General features: G+C 31.5%; 1 protein-coding gene across 2 annotated transcripts in view; it reads left to right on the top strand.

Moving 5' to 3' along the window:
- Window positions 1-16,336, top strand: part of LOC143083561 (oxygen-dependent choline dehydrogenase-like) — a 64,028-nt gene extending 47,692 nt beyond the window's left edge. For both annotated transcript variants that reach the window (XM_076259818.1, XM_076259817.1), the window contains 7 exons: window positions 5,449-5,570; window positions 6,607-6,774; window positions 10,911-11,061; window positions 12,124-12,278; window positions 14,801-14,975; window positions 15,186-15,414; window positions 16,145-16,336. In XM_076259818.1, the coding sequence (XP_076115933.1) occupies window positions 5,449-5,570; window positions 6,607-6,774; window positions 10,911-11,061; window positions 12,124-12,278; window positions 14,801-14,975; window positions 15,186-15,414; window positions 16,145-16,286 (1,142 nt within the window). In that variant the 3' untranslated portion in view covers window positions 16,287-16,336. The remainder of the gene's footprint in view (window positions 1-5,448; window positions 5,571-6,606; window positions 6,775-10,910; window positions 11,062-12,123; window positions 12,279-14,800; window positions 14,976-15,185; window positions 15,415-16,144) is intronic.
- Window positions 16,337-16,606: the final 270 nt, after the last annotated feature.

Here is a 16,606-nt window from a genome sequence, read left to right as displayed (position 1 = left end):
ATCACGACGGGTGCCACATGTGGAGCAGGATCTGCTTATTCCTCCGGAACACCTGAAATCACCCCCAGTTCCTGGTGGGGTTCGTTCAGCTCAGTCTTTTTTTATCTATGTTGTTTCTTGTGTACATGTACTATTGTGTGTCTGTCTTATTTTCATTTTAAGCCATGGCGTTGTCAGTTTATTTTAGATTTATGAGTTTGACTGTTCCTCTAGTATCTTTTGCTCCTTTTTTGGAATACCATTGGCAACATTTCAATCCTGTTTTATCAATGGTATTGCATCATTTTTGTATTATTTTATGTTTTTTGTGGTCCTACTATTGCTTGCGTAGTTTAAGTGCCGCCTGTTTGCCATCTAATTTAATTAGGTCTTTCCACTTTTCTGTGGAAAGACCTATTGTATTTGTTCTGATTATTAGGTCTTTCCACTTTTCTGTGGAAAGTCCTATTGTATTTGTTCTGATTATTATTATTATTATTATTATTTTTTTTTTTCTTCCGCCAAATTTCGAAATTTTTGTTTCGCATTATGTCGCTTAGATATTTTTTGTATAGTATCGTACAGTTTATACGCTTTTAGATTTCACCCTGCTAAGACGAACAATTTTCTTTGTAAGAGTTATCTCCCTATTCACTGTTTATCATGTGTGTGCATCTCCTTCGTAACAAAAAAATATATCGACAAAATTCTTTTTACAAATTGTTCGTAACATCCTCAGGAAATTTTGGCTAATTTGGATCGAAGCGATTCGATGAAATTTTATAGGAGTTATCTATCTTTACGGAATAAATTTGTCGGTATGTTTTTCTAACTCATAAACCATTAACCGTATAACCCTGGAATGTTTTTATTTGAGTCCCCTGATTCCTAACTTAGAAAATTAGGTCAAGGTCAAAGGTCAAGGTCATATTTTAGATTTTCATATCTCTTTGATTTCCCTATAATTCTTGAATGGTTATAGATACAGAAAATTTAAGCAGTGAAAAATGTTTAGTTCTTCAAGGGGCAACTTTGTTACATTATGACTATATTGGTTTTACCATTGTGTAAGGGACATAATCCCCATTGATGGTTTATATAAAGCCATTATTAGACAAAACTCTTAAACAAAATGACCTTGACCCATAGGGTCTTTTGCAATGACATTGTGAAGCAATGACCTTGACAAAGGTCACAAGGTCAAAGGTCAAGGTCATGTACATATGGGATTTGGGGCACTACTTGAAGAGTTTTATGTGTGTTTGCCTGCCAACCAACCAACCAACCAACCAACCAACCAACCAATCAATCAATCAATCAATCAATCAATCAATCATGATCATGATCAATCAATCAATCATGATCATGATCAATCAATCAATCAGAGGATTCAAGATCTTCTTTGTTCCTTTTACGCTGTTTCAACTGACCCTATTCAACGTGTTTAACCAACCAACCAACCAACCAACCAACCAACCAACTAATTAATCAATCAATCAATCAATCAATCATGATCAATCAATCATGTTTCCGTCTCATGTGTTTAATATAGGGTCCAAGATCTTTGTTTCTTTTTCGCTGTTTCAATTGACCCTATCCAACGTGTTTAACCAACCAACCAACCAACCAACCAGCTAATCAAGTAATCAATCAATCATTCAATCATGATCATGATCAATCAATCATGTATCCGTCTCATGTGTTTAATATACGGTCCAAGATCTTCTTTGTTTCCTTTTTCGCTGTTTCAATTGACCCTATCCAACGTGTTTAACCAACCAACCAACCAACCAACCAGCTAATCAAGTAATCAATCAATCATTCAATCATGATCATGATCAATCAATCATGTATCCGTCTCATGTGTTTAATATACGGTCCAAGATCTTCTTTGTTTCCTTTTTCGCTGTTTCAATTGACCCTATCCAACGTGTTTAACCAACCAACCAACCAACCAACCAGCTAATCAAGTAATCAATCAATCATTCAATCATGATCATGATCAATCAATCATGTATCCGTCTCATGTGTTTAATGTACGGTCCAAGATCTTCTTTGTTTCCTTTTTCGCTGTTTCAATTGACCCTATCCAACGTGTTTAACCAACCAACCAACCAACCAACCAACTAATCAATAAATCAAGTAATCAATCAATCCTGATCATGATCAATCAATCAGTCAAGTAATCAATCAATCATCATCATGATCAATCAATCATGTTTCATGAAAAATTGAAATTTAATATTGTTCTTGCGTCACTTCTGAAAAAAAAATCCACATGTACTCTGAAACTACAAGTACAATCGACCTCAAAATTTGCAGTCAGCAGTGCATACATGTACTAAAAGTTTATAAAAAAAAATGGTGCAGCTACCTCTCAAGAATTTTCCTAGAGAAAAGAAATGGCAATGCCGTAAAAATCGCTTGCTAGGTCCGTAAATCTCAGTAAAAACCTACAATAAAATGTCCGCTCCGAGATTGAAATACTAATCTGTGTTACAAACAAGTGCTGAAAAATGTACATTATCAGAAAATAATCAATAAATGTGTTTTAAAGTTACACCGGATCAATTAAATCCAAAACATGCACTGCCCGTGAACTGTCATCAAGATGTCAATTTCCTACAATGACAAAAGAAATTACATTGTGTACATTCCATCTCTATAGATGTTGTCTGTCCAACGTCCCGACCTAAAGAGAAATAAAAAGACTAAGTTTTTCTTAATATAAACCCGCGTCACGTGATGTCTCCTCAATCTGGTGCGCGCGCTGTACCTAAAATAAAATAAAAACTTTCCAAACTAAACATGAAACTTCTCCGGTAACAATAATATAGACCCAATACAGAAACAAACAAACAAACAAACAAACAAACACCCCCCCCCCAAATTCAATTAATTTTAAAGGGGGAAAGACCACCTACAATTGCTTTTTTAAAGCAATTGATTTATATTGTAAAAAACCTTTTTAACCATTCTGTTCCGTTAATAAAGAAAAAAAAAAAAAAAAAAAATCCCCGAGACCCCCTTTTGCCCCCCCCCCCCTCCTTTTTTTTTAACCCTCCACTTACAACTGAATGTAGGTTGTGTGCTATCTATCCTATCAACGTAAAACGAACGACAACTCCAGTTTTTTTCCATATTATTAGGTCTTTCCACTTTTCTGTGGAAAGTCCTATTGTATTTGTTCTGATTATTATTATTATTATTATTAAGTCTTTCCACTTTTCTGTGGAAAGACTTATTGTATTTGTTCTGATTATTATTATTATTATTATTATTTTTTTCTTCCGCCAAATTTTGTTCTTGCGATAAATGTTTGTTTCGCAATATGTCGCTTAGATATTTCTCATATGGTATCGTATAGTTTATGCGCTTTTAAATTTCACCCTGCTAAGGTGGACCATTTTCTATGTAAGAGTTATCTCCCTATTCACTGTTTTTCATCTGTGTGCATCTCCTTCGTAACAAAAAAAGATATCGACAAAATTCTTTTTACAAATTGTTCGTTCCATCCTCAGTAATTTTTGTCTCATTTGGATCGAAGCGATTCGATGAAATTTTATGGGAGTTATCTACCTTAACAAAATAAATTTGTCGGTATGTGTATTTAACTCATAAACAGTTAACCGTATAACCCTGGAATGTTTTTATTTGAGTCCCCTAGGTCCTAACTTAGAAAATGAGGTCAAGGTCAAAGGTCAAGGTCAAGTTCTCAATTGTGACTTTTGCTTGTTTTTGCATTTTTTCTGACACTTTGAAAGATACATATTAAAGAACAAGTGTAAAATGTCAGCTTTATTGTAATGAAGATATGCTACATTTAGTCTTATACAATTAAATGGCATCTTATAGGAGTTGTTGCCCATACATATGTCTTGATATGAGGTTATTTGATTATAACTTCAATAAGGTTCATTATCAAGACATTTGACCTCATACAAAAGGTTAAGTGACAAATGACCTTGAACAATGGCCACCGGAAGTGACCTTTAGAAAACCGGAAGTAGCTTTTTTTGCAATTTTTTCACCTAAAAGTACCCAGAATCCATAGATTTTGTTCTATAGATACATAAAACAGATAACTGAAGACTAAAAATTACTTCCAACAAACCGGAAGTGGCCAATTATCTCCCATTCTACATACAAAAGTATATAGAAACTATATATTTTTGGAATCAGTGTGAAATAAGCTATCATATTAGACCGGATGTGACATTCATTTTACCGGAAGTAGCATATTATCTCCCTTATATCACTCAAAAAGATAATCAAACCATCATTTATCGCATCAGTATGAAAAACTATCTTCTTATGAAAATTTCTTTGGTGTGGAAAGACTTTCAATTGTTCTCTGAACAATTGGTTTTTAATTATTATTATTATTATTATTATTTTTTTTTTTTTTTTTTTTTTCTTCCGCCAAATTTTGTTCTTGCGATAAATGTTTGTTTCGCAATATGTCGCTTAGATATTTCTCATATGGTATCGTATAGTTTATGCGCTTTTAAATTTCACCCTGCTAAGGCGAACCATTTTCTTTGTAAGAGTTATCTCCCCTTTCACTGTTTATCATCAGAGTGCATCTCCTCCGTAACCGTAGAAAAATGCGACAAATTTATTTTATAAAATTGCTCGTTATATCCTTCGCATGATTTGTCCTATTTTAACCGAAGCGATATGAACACTCCTTATGAGAGTTATTCCCCCTTTTGCATTTGATATTAGTAATATGCATTTCTAACTGGTAAACCATAGGTAATAGAGACCTAGGGTCTTTTGATTTAAGGTCCTTGGTCCAAAAAAATGAAAATTAGGTCAAGGTCAAAGGTCAAGGTCATATTATAAATTTTGATTTTGGCTTATTTTCACTTTTCTTCAAAAACCGTATAACATATACACATGTTATCTTTACTAAATTGTTAGTTACGACATGTCGTAACTTATAAATTTTGGTTGAAAGGGTGCGTAATCAATAATTGGGAGTTTTCGCCCATCTTATATTTAGAATTATGCATAAAGTGATATAACTCATTATCCATACATATTATAAGACCTTGCATCTTTTGATTTGAGGTCCTTGGTTTGTGACCTTGAAAATGAGCTCAAGGTCATTGGTTAATAGGACGTTCTAGATTTTGACCTTTGCTTTAAATTCATATTTATACATCATAAAGCCATAGGAAGTGACATTTTAGACTGATTTTTAATATTTTTATATCAAAATTGATCTTTACCGATGGAAAGACCTTCAATTGTTCTCTGAACAATTGGCTTTTAATTCTAGATCTGGAATTATTCAGATTTGCGCTGCGAATGACGAAACATCGGGTAATGACTCCTTTATTAATTTATACATATTCAATTAGTTTTACTTAATCATGTTAATTTAACGTATTTGCATACAACATGTACAACAGAAACATATCATATTAACCTTCTAGTTTGTGAATATGCTGTTTTTCTTAGGATATTGTGCCATACAGGCAAACGTGAAAAACGGTGAACGGTGTTCTACAGCAAGTTGTTTTCTAAGACCTAAATTGCAAAGAAGAAATTTACAGGTTGCTACCAACAGCTACGTAACGAGGGTAAGTGTTGTAATATGTTTTAATATTGATTGTATATCTATTTTTGGATAACCAGTTTTAATGTTTAATGTAGTTTTATAGTTAATCTATATTAATTTATCTTGAACATTTTATTACTTCAGGAATAATATGAAAAAATCAGAAAGTCACATCTTTATATTGTGTGGTTGCGTCTATTACTCTTTAAATAACAATTCATAAAGCTTTCAGACTCAACAATATCCGACGTTTAGTATAGTAAGTTAATTAAAATATTATGAGCAGTTTGAAAGAAGAAAAAAAGATCAAAATATAGAGCACACTCTTTTTGTTTCTTCCGGACCACCTAAAACTTCATTGGTGTTAGGTTGTACAGCTTAGTCTTAATGTAGTTTTTTTGGAATTGTGGTTTTTGTCGTTTTCCATTTTTTCGTTTTTTGCCATGCCATTATCTTTTCGATTGAATATTCGGGTTTTTCCTTCTGTCTCATTGATATAGGCATGGGAATATCGTATCAACTAAGGGATTTACACTCCGTAAGCAGGCTCTGTTGAAATGTTGCTAAATAGAAATTGAAAGTTCACAATTAGGAAGCTGAAATCATCTATTGTATCATAACGTTTTGTTTCCATCCGACCCTCGTAGTCAATTTCTTAGATGTAAGTCAAGATATGACTGTTGAGTACTTTGTCTCAAGTGCGTTGGGATAATATGTAATTTGTCGCTAATTTAGCTTAACAATGCTAGATCTTCAAATTTGCGATATATTACTTGTTTGTTCTTCCCACATATGGATTCAAACCCTTGCTTCTGTGACATCGTGGCAACACACCTTCAACGTGCTTTTCATCGTCGGATTTATCTAGGATTGTAAAACAGTACATGATGTATAGTGGCACGTAGATGGTGTATCTTTGAGATTAGAATATCTATATAAATACATTCGACTAATGGAAAAAATATAGAGATGCTCTTTTTGTAAAGAATACTATTTATTTCTTATTTTGCAAACATAATTATGTGTTTAGTAATTAAACACATATTATTTACATATAGATTATTATACGAAATGGTGAAGCCAAAGGCGTTGTTGTAATGAGAAATGGAAAGAAGACACGAATATATGCCAGGGAAGAAGTTATCATTTCTGCAGGAGTGTTTGGATCACCAAAACTCCTGTTATTGTCTGGTGTAGGACCAAGACATCATCTGGAAAAATTAAAGGTAATTATCAAACTGCAACTATTATTTCTATATCCAATTTAGTACAAAATATAAAGCCTGTAATCAAGTCGATTTTGTTGGTAAAATATAAGTCTCTGTTGTAATGGTCAGGTATACAATAATAAAAGATAACAGCCATATAATTCAGTATACAAGACGTGCATGTCCTCTACATGGTGCCAAGTCAATTACAAACGTGGCAAATATTGAAAAGTAAAATAAAAAAAATACTGAACTTAGAGGAAAATCAATTCGGAAAATCCATAATCACATGGCAAAATTAAATAACAAAACGCATCAAAAACAAATGGACAAGAACTGTCATATTCCTGACTTGGTACAGGTATTTTCAAATGTAGAAAATGGTGGATTAAACCTGGTTTTATAGCGCTAACCCTCTCATATTGATGTCAGTCTATCATTTACAATCTGCATAGATTATTATGTATATTTTATGGTTTTCATCGGACATTGTAGTAGTTAAGTTGTGTTGTCTATATGGAATATAAACTATGCAGATCCAAATAAAAACCATAGATGATTGATTGCTACAGGTTTCCCAAACTGTCAGCCTTGGTTTTAAACTTTATTCAAATGAATTATTTGTTGAACAAGATACAAAAACACTAATAATTAAAATTAAAACCCACATACATCATGTATATCTTCCACTGATTATTTGAAAGCATATTGTTTAACTAAAAAGGTCACAAAACATACAAACAAAGCACTTCTTAAATATAAAACAGGTTTGTGGAAAAAAAAAGGGACGAGAGAAAAAAGGTAGACCGATATCCCATGCAAGTATTTAACTACATTGTCATTACTCTAAAACGTATTGTTAATGTACGCGGTATAAGATATCAATACATTTTCGACGTATTCTTAAAACATATAATATATGTGAAAATTATAGCATGCATGAAGTAGCTTAAAACCGCTTCCCTTTTTAAAATGTTTTACAGATTTTGAGAATTTTTACGTAATTATCAAAACATCCGAAACAAACAATATTTTTGTGTTGAAAAGTCATGTTTCAGAATGTCAAAGCCTTTTGATTGGACAATATAAAGAGGAATTTTAACTTTCCCTAATTTAGAATTGTAATTGAAAAATATGCCCCAAAACACAATCTTCGTCTATATAGATATAGTTGTCCTTATAAAGTAGGACATTAACATTCTTGCAACGTTGTCAGAATAATGAAACATATGGAATGTTTAATATATTCATGAAATTCAACGGACATCTGTGAAACAAAGGCCTTGTTCACATTGGCATAAACTCGGTGTTGTGAAAGTGTAACTAACACGTAAACTAAACACAATTATGTTCCCATTGATAAAACTCAATGTTTACATGCAAATCATGTTTTGTCTGCAGTCGATAGTCAATGTAGGCCTTGTGAAGGTTAAGTGTAGGCATTTATAACTTTAATTTTACCAAGTATATTAAAGAAAGGAATAATTTTTGAATAAAAATGATATTTATAACAATTATTAATAAACTTCCTTACAGAAATATTTGTCTCAACTTGATATAATTATTTGTTATAAAAAACAAAACTTTAGGTAGCTTTATTAATCCTTTATCAAGACTCAAAGCATCATCATTGCCGAACACATAATTCATTTGAAAAGGTCTTCTCGAATCTGCTGGACGTACACTGATATATTTGCTACTGGTCTTTACTTAAAAAAACGATTTACTCTTAAATGCATTACTCAAAAACGTGTGAGGTAAATTGTTTTGTTTGTCTAGTATCTTAGATCCGTTAAAATAAGCTTAGAAATAAAAAAAAAACATCAACATCTCTCTTTTTTAAATACTCCTTGGAGAAGACATAGCATTTGAAAGAAACAGAAAAGATAAACAATACATATAATGATCTTTAGCATCACAAACCTTTTTCTCCGTCTGTAAGCAAGCTGCTGCAGTCTACATGTACACTTTTTAATGCATAATCGAGACACTTTAGTATCTTCAACTACTGAAAGTCGTCAAAATGGCTTTCATAAAGAAGCAACCACTTCATGCACTTAATTTGAAAAAGAGGGGGGAATTTTTTTTCCTGAGTCAGATTTAAACGTTTTTATTCAGATTTTAGATGCCAGCAGTCAAATAACTTTTTTCAATATTTAACACTGTAATGTATGGGGGAACTCTGGATTCAGAATATATTTTTTATCAATTCTATGACCAGAATATTTTTTTTTATCAAATTGGGGATCAGAATATTTTTTTTGAAAAAAAAATAAAACATCCTCTTTTGTAAAGTCAAATGATCGTTCTCTTACTGCTAGAAAAGTTGTCCGAAAATTTTGCATTCGGTTCTACGTAATGAACATTTAAAAAGTAAAATCACAAAAATACTGAACTTAGATGAAAATCAATTCGAAAAGTCCATAATCACATGGCAAAATCAAATAACAAAACGCATCAAAAACGAATGGACAAGAACTGTCATATTCCTGACTTGGTACAAATGTAGAAAATGGTGGATTAAACCTGGTTTTATAGCGCTAACCCTCTCATAAAATTCCGTTATATTTACATTGATGCGTTAACTTAAAAGACACAATAAATAAAATAGTCAAAATATGGGTACATCAGTCATCATCGCATAACAATTTAACAGAACACAAAAACATCTATCTACAAACACATTTATGGATTATTTGTGAAGTTGATACGGAATATTTATCAACAAGGTATTGGAACCTTCCGATGAACTTTTTTAGAAAAAGGACGAGACGTTCTTTGACATACCCCTGATTCATCAACTTTCTACACAGACACTGATGACGTTTTACAAAGTCTGAGTAGAAGCTGCAAGCTCTTGAATATCAAATAATTTGGGAAATATATATCCTATATGCGGGTGAAATTGGTATATTGCTACCGAGGTGGGGAATTTATAACTTCAAAATTAATATCGTCTCGTATGTCATAGATTCTGGTACTGAGATCACTGTGTAAGTCAAATTCGAGATATAAGTCTTCGGCCTTCGGGACTGATATTGGTTTCTCGTGATGATACAGCATGCAATACGGATTTTGCCTTTGCCTTGTATTATTCTATATATATATATATATATATATATGGAGGTACATGCAATTATATTCTATTTAAAAGACCGCTCTCAAGGATATAGATTGCAGTATCACATTATATCCCTAATAACTACTCGGTAACCATATACCATGTGTGTCATTCAAATATATTTAGTATCACTTTTAACAGGGGAGGAAGTCGGAGTATCCGGAGATAACCTCTGACCTTTGCTAGACAAAAATGACAATCCTAGTCAATTAAGGGAGTTCGCTTCACAGTTTTTATATAAAAGTAATTAACTTTTCAAAACACTAGGTTATATTGATAGGGGATTAATTCCAGATCTCTAACAATTAAGCTCTGTAACTATTTGAAGAGTGCATGGAAAGCTAGATCTGATATTATTGGTTAGCTACAATATGTATGTTATTCATTTATATTGTTCTCTGTAACCAGTCTTTTGTCACATTATGTATATATTATGTAGTGCCATAGCATGTTATATATGCTTTTGCAAATAAACATTCATTCATTCCTTCATTCAATTAAGGAATCCAAAGAGCAAACAAAATATATAGGTCACCGTACTTGTTTTCGAGATAAAAGCCATTGAACTTTTGGTGGGAAAATATTCTCTCTTGACTTTCCATAGCTTTATCATTGACAAGTTAAAGTTCTCAAAAACTATTGAAAAGTAATTAAAATTTTATAAGACTTTTACAGATGACTTATCATCATACATGTAAAATATTTACGAAAAGAAAAATGGGGGTCACCGGGCAAATTTTTTCAAGGCATTCAAATGGATAAAACCAGAGTATTCCGAAAATCTGACAAACATTCCAAAACATGAGAAGCCACTTCCTTAAGTTTGGAGTGCGGGGTTCGAACCCAGAACCTCAGTGTTGACGTTCTAGTGATACAGTAGTCGGACCGCACAGTGTAGGTTTGCACAAGATATACTATATTGCTATAGGAAGTACAGTATTTCTTTGATAATAAACTTCTTCATCATTACAAAAATTCAGTATCTAAGTGTTCCTTCATATTTTAATCTCAATCTGATTTTTTGTAATGACAGATACCACTGAAAGCTGATCTACCAGTCGGTGAAGGAATGCAATACCACATGCAATATTATTTCCAGTACTCAATTACTACCCCTATAAATATGAACCAAGATAAGTCTATAGACCAGCAATCCATTATGGACTATGTGTTTTACAAGAAAGGTATACAAGTGTGAAATACAAATAAAAAAGATAACATGACTAACAAAAAACACTACAGAGTAAAGCATATCACATGACCAAAAAACCCTGACTTATTTGGAAATCAGAAGGACAAAAAACAAAGAAAATCAATTACATACAGCGCATGATTTATATAGTCTGATTTGGTTGATGTGTTTACCTCAGTTTTAGTTTGTAACCCGGATTTGTTTTCTCCCAATCGATTTATGACTTCCGAACAGCGGTATATTTGGCATATGGATAAAATGAGCTGCGTAAGAAATATGTTTATCTTCGCGCACAAAATTTAAATTACAAAAAAAAAAAACGATCTCCGACGATGAACTTAACGAAAAGTCTTTAGCTAATGGCAAAATATAAAGCTAAACACAGCAAACGAATGGATAACTACTGTCATTTTCTTGACTGGGTACAGATATTTTCTTATGTTGACAATTGTGAATTAGCCCTGCTTCTATAGCTAACTAAACCTCTCAGGTACCTCTTTGGATGACAGTAGCATCAAATTCCATTGTATGGACAAAACATTTAATTTGCCTTTATAGACAATTATTCTTTAAAGCACAATAAAAACCTCGCACATTTAAGATACTAACTGATGCCCTTCAGCGTACAATGGTCAAATAATAAAGAATGTAGTCATTATGCAATCGATACTATGAAAAGCTTTATACTACAACTCAAGAACCATAAACAAATACAACACCACTAAAAAGTTGTTTTGTTTTGAATTACACGTAAAAAAAAAACGTTTCATATTGCCCGCATCTCCAGCTCTGAGAGATAATTTTTATCATTTTGAATATGTCCAAACAAAGTGAAAACATCGAGTCTCTGTGTACGCAAAGAGTATTACGTCTTGCATCACATTCCACAAATAAAAAGTGCAGATACTAAATTGTACCCAAAGTAGTTAACACTTTATTAGACACAATGTTTTGTAACGAAACAACATTACATGCAAACTAATGTTGGTTATTGTTGGAACTAATTACGATTCAATGGACAATTTATAAACATTTTATATGTTATATTATACAGGTATTCAGACACGATCTGGTATTGATGGGACAATCTTTGCACGTCTACCAACAAATCATGGTCTTGATTCTTTGCCAGATCTGCAATTGACTTTTATAGCAAGAGCATTTGAAGGTGAAAATATTCAATGTGCAATTCAAAGGATGAATCATATGGTATGAATATTTGTTCTTTTACCCATAAATGTTTGCAAATAAACATATTGAAAGTATACATGTATTAATTAGTTATATTCCTGTATGCTGATTCATATTCCAGACGCCAATCTTAGCTTCTTTCAACTAGAATACGGATAACAAAATGAAACGCAGACTCGGACAAAATGTATTGACAATCTTGACCAATGGTCATTTAATCCTCAGAAGCTTTAAAATCACATATATATAAAAAAAAAGCTTACATTTTCAATAAATGCAATCGTGGTAAACGATACTAGACTTGCCAACAAATCATATACTTGTTCCCGTCTTACAACTATTATTACGGTGGGGTCCACTTTTAATGGTCGTACATTTTTCCTTTAAATTTGAAAACTAATAAGAATTAAAACAAACTAACAATACTATCTACTTCCTTACCTGAAACAGACCGGGTATTTTATTAAGTACGTAGGTGAAACCGGACGGTATTTATCTTAACGCACAACAGAACACAATGTTTACTTAGAAGAACCTAGAAATTTGAAAGAAAAAAAAATCATTCATAAACACCACAAGAAGCACCATCACTACATTTAATATTTATCGGGTCAATCTTCAGAAGTTGTAAATAAGCAATATGGGGAATCTCATTCAAAACTTGTATGATCACGAAAATAAATGATTGAAATTAGACTAAAAGATTTAAGACAGTTTATCCTCTCAGTCTTAATAATGATATCATAGGAATTGGTAATATATCTATAACCGAATTTGTTAACATTTTGATAATGTTTCTAAAACTCTACATACAAACCGTCACGTAGACATAGAATAAAATAATAAGACAAAAAAAAAGTTTAGAGTTTATACTCACTCCATACTTACTGTAATAAATGGATAAGATTAAAAAAACTGAAAAAAAAAATATGTTTAATTCGGTAATGAAAATAGTTGAAATTCGTATCAGACATTTGAAAGAACACTTTACCCCTAAAAACAACAATAATCTAAATGAACTCTGTTCTTGTCCTGTGTGATAAGGCTTCAAATAATATCATTCTTGTTTAACGTACCTCATATAAATAGGTTCTGCAAAAGGAAATCACAAACTGATCAACTGAACTGACTAAATTTTCGGAAATGAACAAACACACAATGTTGCTTCCTCTCTACAAGTAAAACAGAATAACAATAAAGTTCCAATTATGTATTGGCTTCGGAAGCTGCACAAAAAACCTTACAAAAATAGATTTATTTCGTCTTCCTGGCAATTGTCTTTTCTACCTAGTAGTCTCTGTAAAACCAAAAAAATCTGATAATTTTTTTTCAAATAAGATCTAGGAAAATTGTGGAATTAATTACTTTTGGTGTGTCAAAAATTAGTTTCAAGTACTTGATAAATTGCTTAATCGTATTGCTGCTTTTGAATTTGTTCAAAGATTTAATTTTTCTACCATAGATACCACTTTTCGGCATTATCCCAATAAGATAAAAATAACAGACCGAATCAAATAAGTAGTACTTTAAAGGGCATTTAAGAAGTCAAAATGTCATCAATAGAAACTACAACTATAAGAATTAACCTGTTTTCATATGTTAACTGCTCTTGAATTTTTACTAGCTAACTATTTTGTTCGCTATGTAGATAACATCTGTCCGTATATCGCAAAGTGATTGGAATCAATAAGATGTAACTGTGCACCACTTATTGCAGAGCTGTTTCTGTATTGTTTCAAATTACAATTTATGTCTAAAATCAGCAAAGATTCATCGAAACCTCATATGATATAAAGATTTCATAACACTTTTAGATATTTTGGTGAGAGTTAAGCTTTCATTAATGACGACTTAAGTATGTAAATTAAAAAAAATTATTATCTTGAAATTATTGATTACGATATACATATCTCTAACGGGAAGCCTAATACTAGAATTTACGGTAAAAATAATGATTCTGTATTTTCTATTATTTATCATGTTCATTATTTATTTTAGAAGATAACGTTCCCTTAGCACCATCGCATTGTGTTTTAAATTTATTCTATACGCTCTTATTTGTTACAAATGTTACATCGGATTTGATTTTAACGAATGAACATCCGTATTACTGAAATATAATCTAGCACTGATGTTTTGGATGTCCAAGAGAGTTTCATCAGCTACAATATTTGTTACATAAATTTATGAAGTTTTCCGTTGAAAAAATTAAAACAATCAAGAAAATAGGATTTCAACTCAGGCAAACTTGACATTATAAAGATTTTCCCATTCTTTAATATCCCTTTTTGTAAATAGCACAACTATTTATACACAATAGGCTTTCAAGTGAGAGATGCTTCAGTTGATAAATCAAGTAAAATGTTTCCTAGGCAACAAATTTACGAAGTGATATTTTACTTTTTTTGTAAATAAATTCCTTTTTTTCTTAATTTTCTGACGTAGTACGTGTTACTTTTCATTAAGCAAGGAAATGCTTCACGTACACATAAATCTATTTGGGTAATGCGTAAATTTTAATGTATATGTTTTTTTCACAGGGAATTTTCGGTAAAATGTCTCGATCAGCTGATGTTGGATTTGGAGTAAATATATGTAAACTTCACCATAAAAGCAGAGGAACAGTTCGACTGAGAAGCAAGAATCCAATGGCACCGCCTCTTATAGATCCTCAATACTTATCAAATCAAGATGACGTTGATTCTTACGTTAAAGGTATGTATTTGATATCAGTATCGTTTTTTGACATGTTCCTAAATTTAAAAAATCTTCACATTTAATACACAAAACTATTTTTGTCATTCAAACATTGAGAAAGACAAGGCTATTGCGATAAAAGTGATTAACTGTAAATCAACCCCTCCCACCAGATCTCAAAAAAATAAATAAAAACATTCTTTTTGTATATTTTATGTATTTTTCTAGTTATAAGGTATATGCAAGAATTTGCAAACAACTCAGCATGGAACAGCATAGGAGCTACGTTTATTAGACAAGAAGAATGTACAGCTTTTTGCAAAGCATTTACTTTTGACACAGATGATTATTGGAAATGTATGATTCGCCATTATGCGAGCAATTCTAGTCACCAAGTTAGTACTTGTAGAATGGGCGCTCTTTATGATAAAACTGCTGTCGTTGACCCATATTTGAGGTGAGAGTAATATACAATTTCTGATTTTATTTCAATATAAGGTATGTCATGCGATATTGGGACATTAGCGGCAAAGTGTGTTCTACAGGAAAGAAGGTGCTAAAACATTAACGGTAGCAATTCTGCTGAACCAGATGCGCATTTTGACAATAAATGTCTCTTCAGAGTTGCTAAAAACCAACGAAAAAATGAAAAAAAAAAATAAACATGAAAGTCCAAAACCAGTATACAGAAGTTGAAGAGCTGGTAACACAAAAAAAAAAAGATAAAAAAAAAAAAAAAAAAAAAAAGAAAAGCCAAATTCGGACAGATAATCAGAGCTATGCAATAGGGAGATACATTTTTTAATTTAAGATTGTTTCAAAATTTTAAACAACGCATTTAAATAAATCGTTATCCGTATTTTAATGTCTGGGCTTATGATTAGTATGGCAAATGAGAGGCAACCAGCTGATATATATATATATATATATATATATATATATATATATATACATATATATATATATATATATATATATATATATATATATATATATATATATATATATATATATATATATATATATATATATATATATATATATATATATATATTCCGATTTGGAAAGAAAGTGTGGTAGAACCTGTGTTTAAACTAGTTACGTGATATCGTTAAAAATACATTTATTTTTCAAATTTCGACATTAAAAAAAAAACACGATCGTATGGCATTCTTTATTATTTTCAGAGTGAAAGGAATAAAAAATCTAAGAGTTGCGGATTCGTCAGTAATGCGAAATGTTCCATCTGGTAACACAAACGCTCCAACAATGATGATTGGAGAAAAAGCTGCTGACATGATTAAAATGAGCCGATATACAGGACAATAAATTGTAGTTCAATTGTTAGAAACAATAATATAGTAGTCAGTTGCAAACGTCTTATTTGTAGATAAGTAATGATAAATGAATCAAAATGCTTATATTCATCATAATGATGTTACCATTGACATCCAAATATTTGCCTCACTTTACTCCCAGACTATGAGATAAGAGATCATTTAGATGGTTATTTTAAAATGAAAGCTACATAATTATGCATAAGTTCATACGGACTGAAAAATAACACAGATGTATTTGATTACTTTCCTTGTACCAGTACGACATAGACTTTGAATACATGTGTTATTTTAATATTGTTTAACGGCTGA

The sequence above is a fragment of the Mytilus galloprovincialis genome, chromosome 7 (genome assembly GCF_965363235.1).
Source record: "Mytilus galloprovincialis chromosome 7, xbMytGall1.hap1.1, whole genome shotgun sequence".
NCBI lineage: Eukaryota > Metazoa > Mollusca > Bivalvia > Mytilida > Mytilidae > Mytilus > Mytilus galloprovincialis.
Note: the sequence above shows the minus strand (reverse complement) of the source record. Positions and strands in the feature narration are given on the sequence as shown.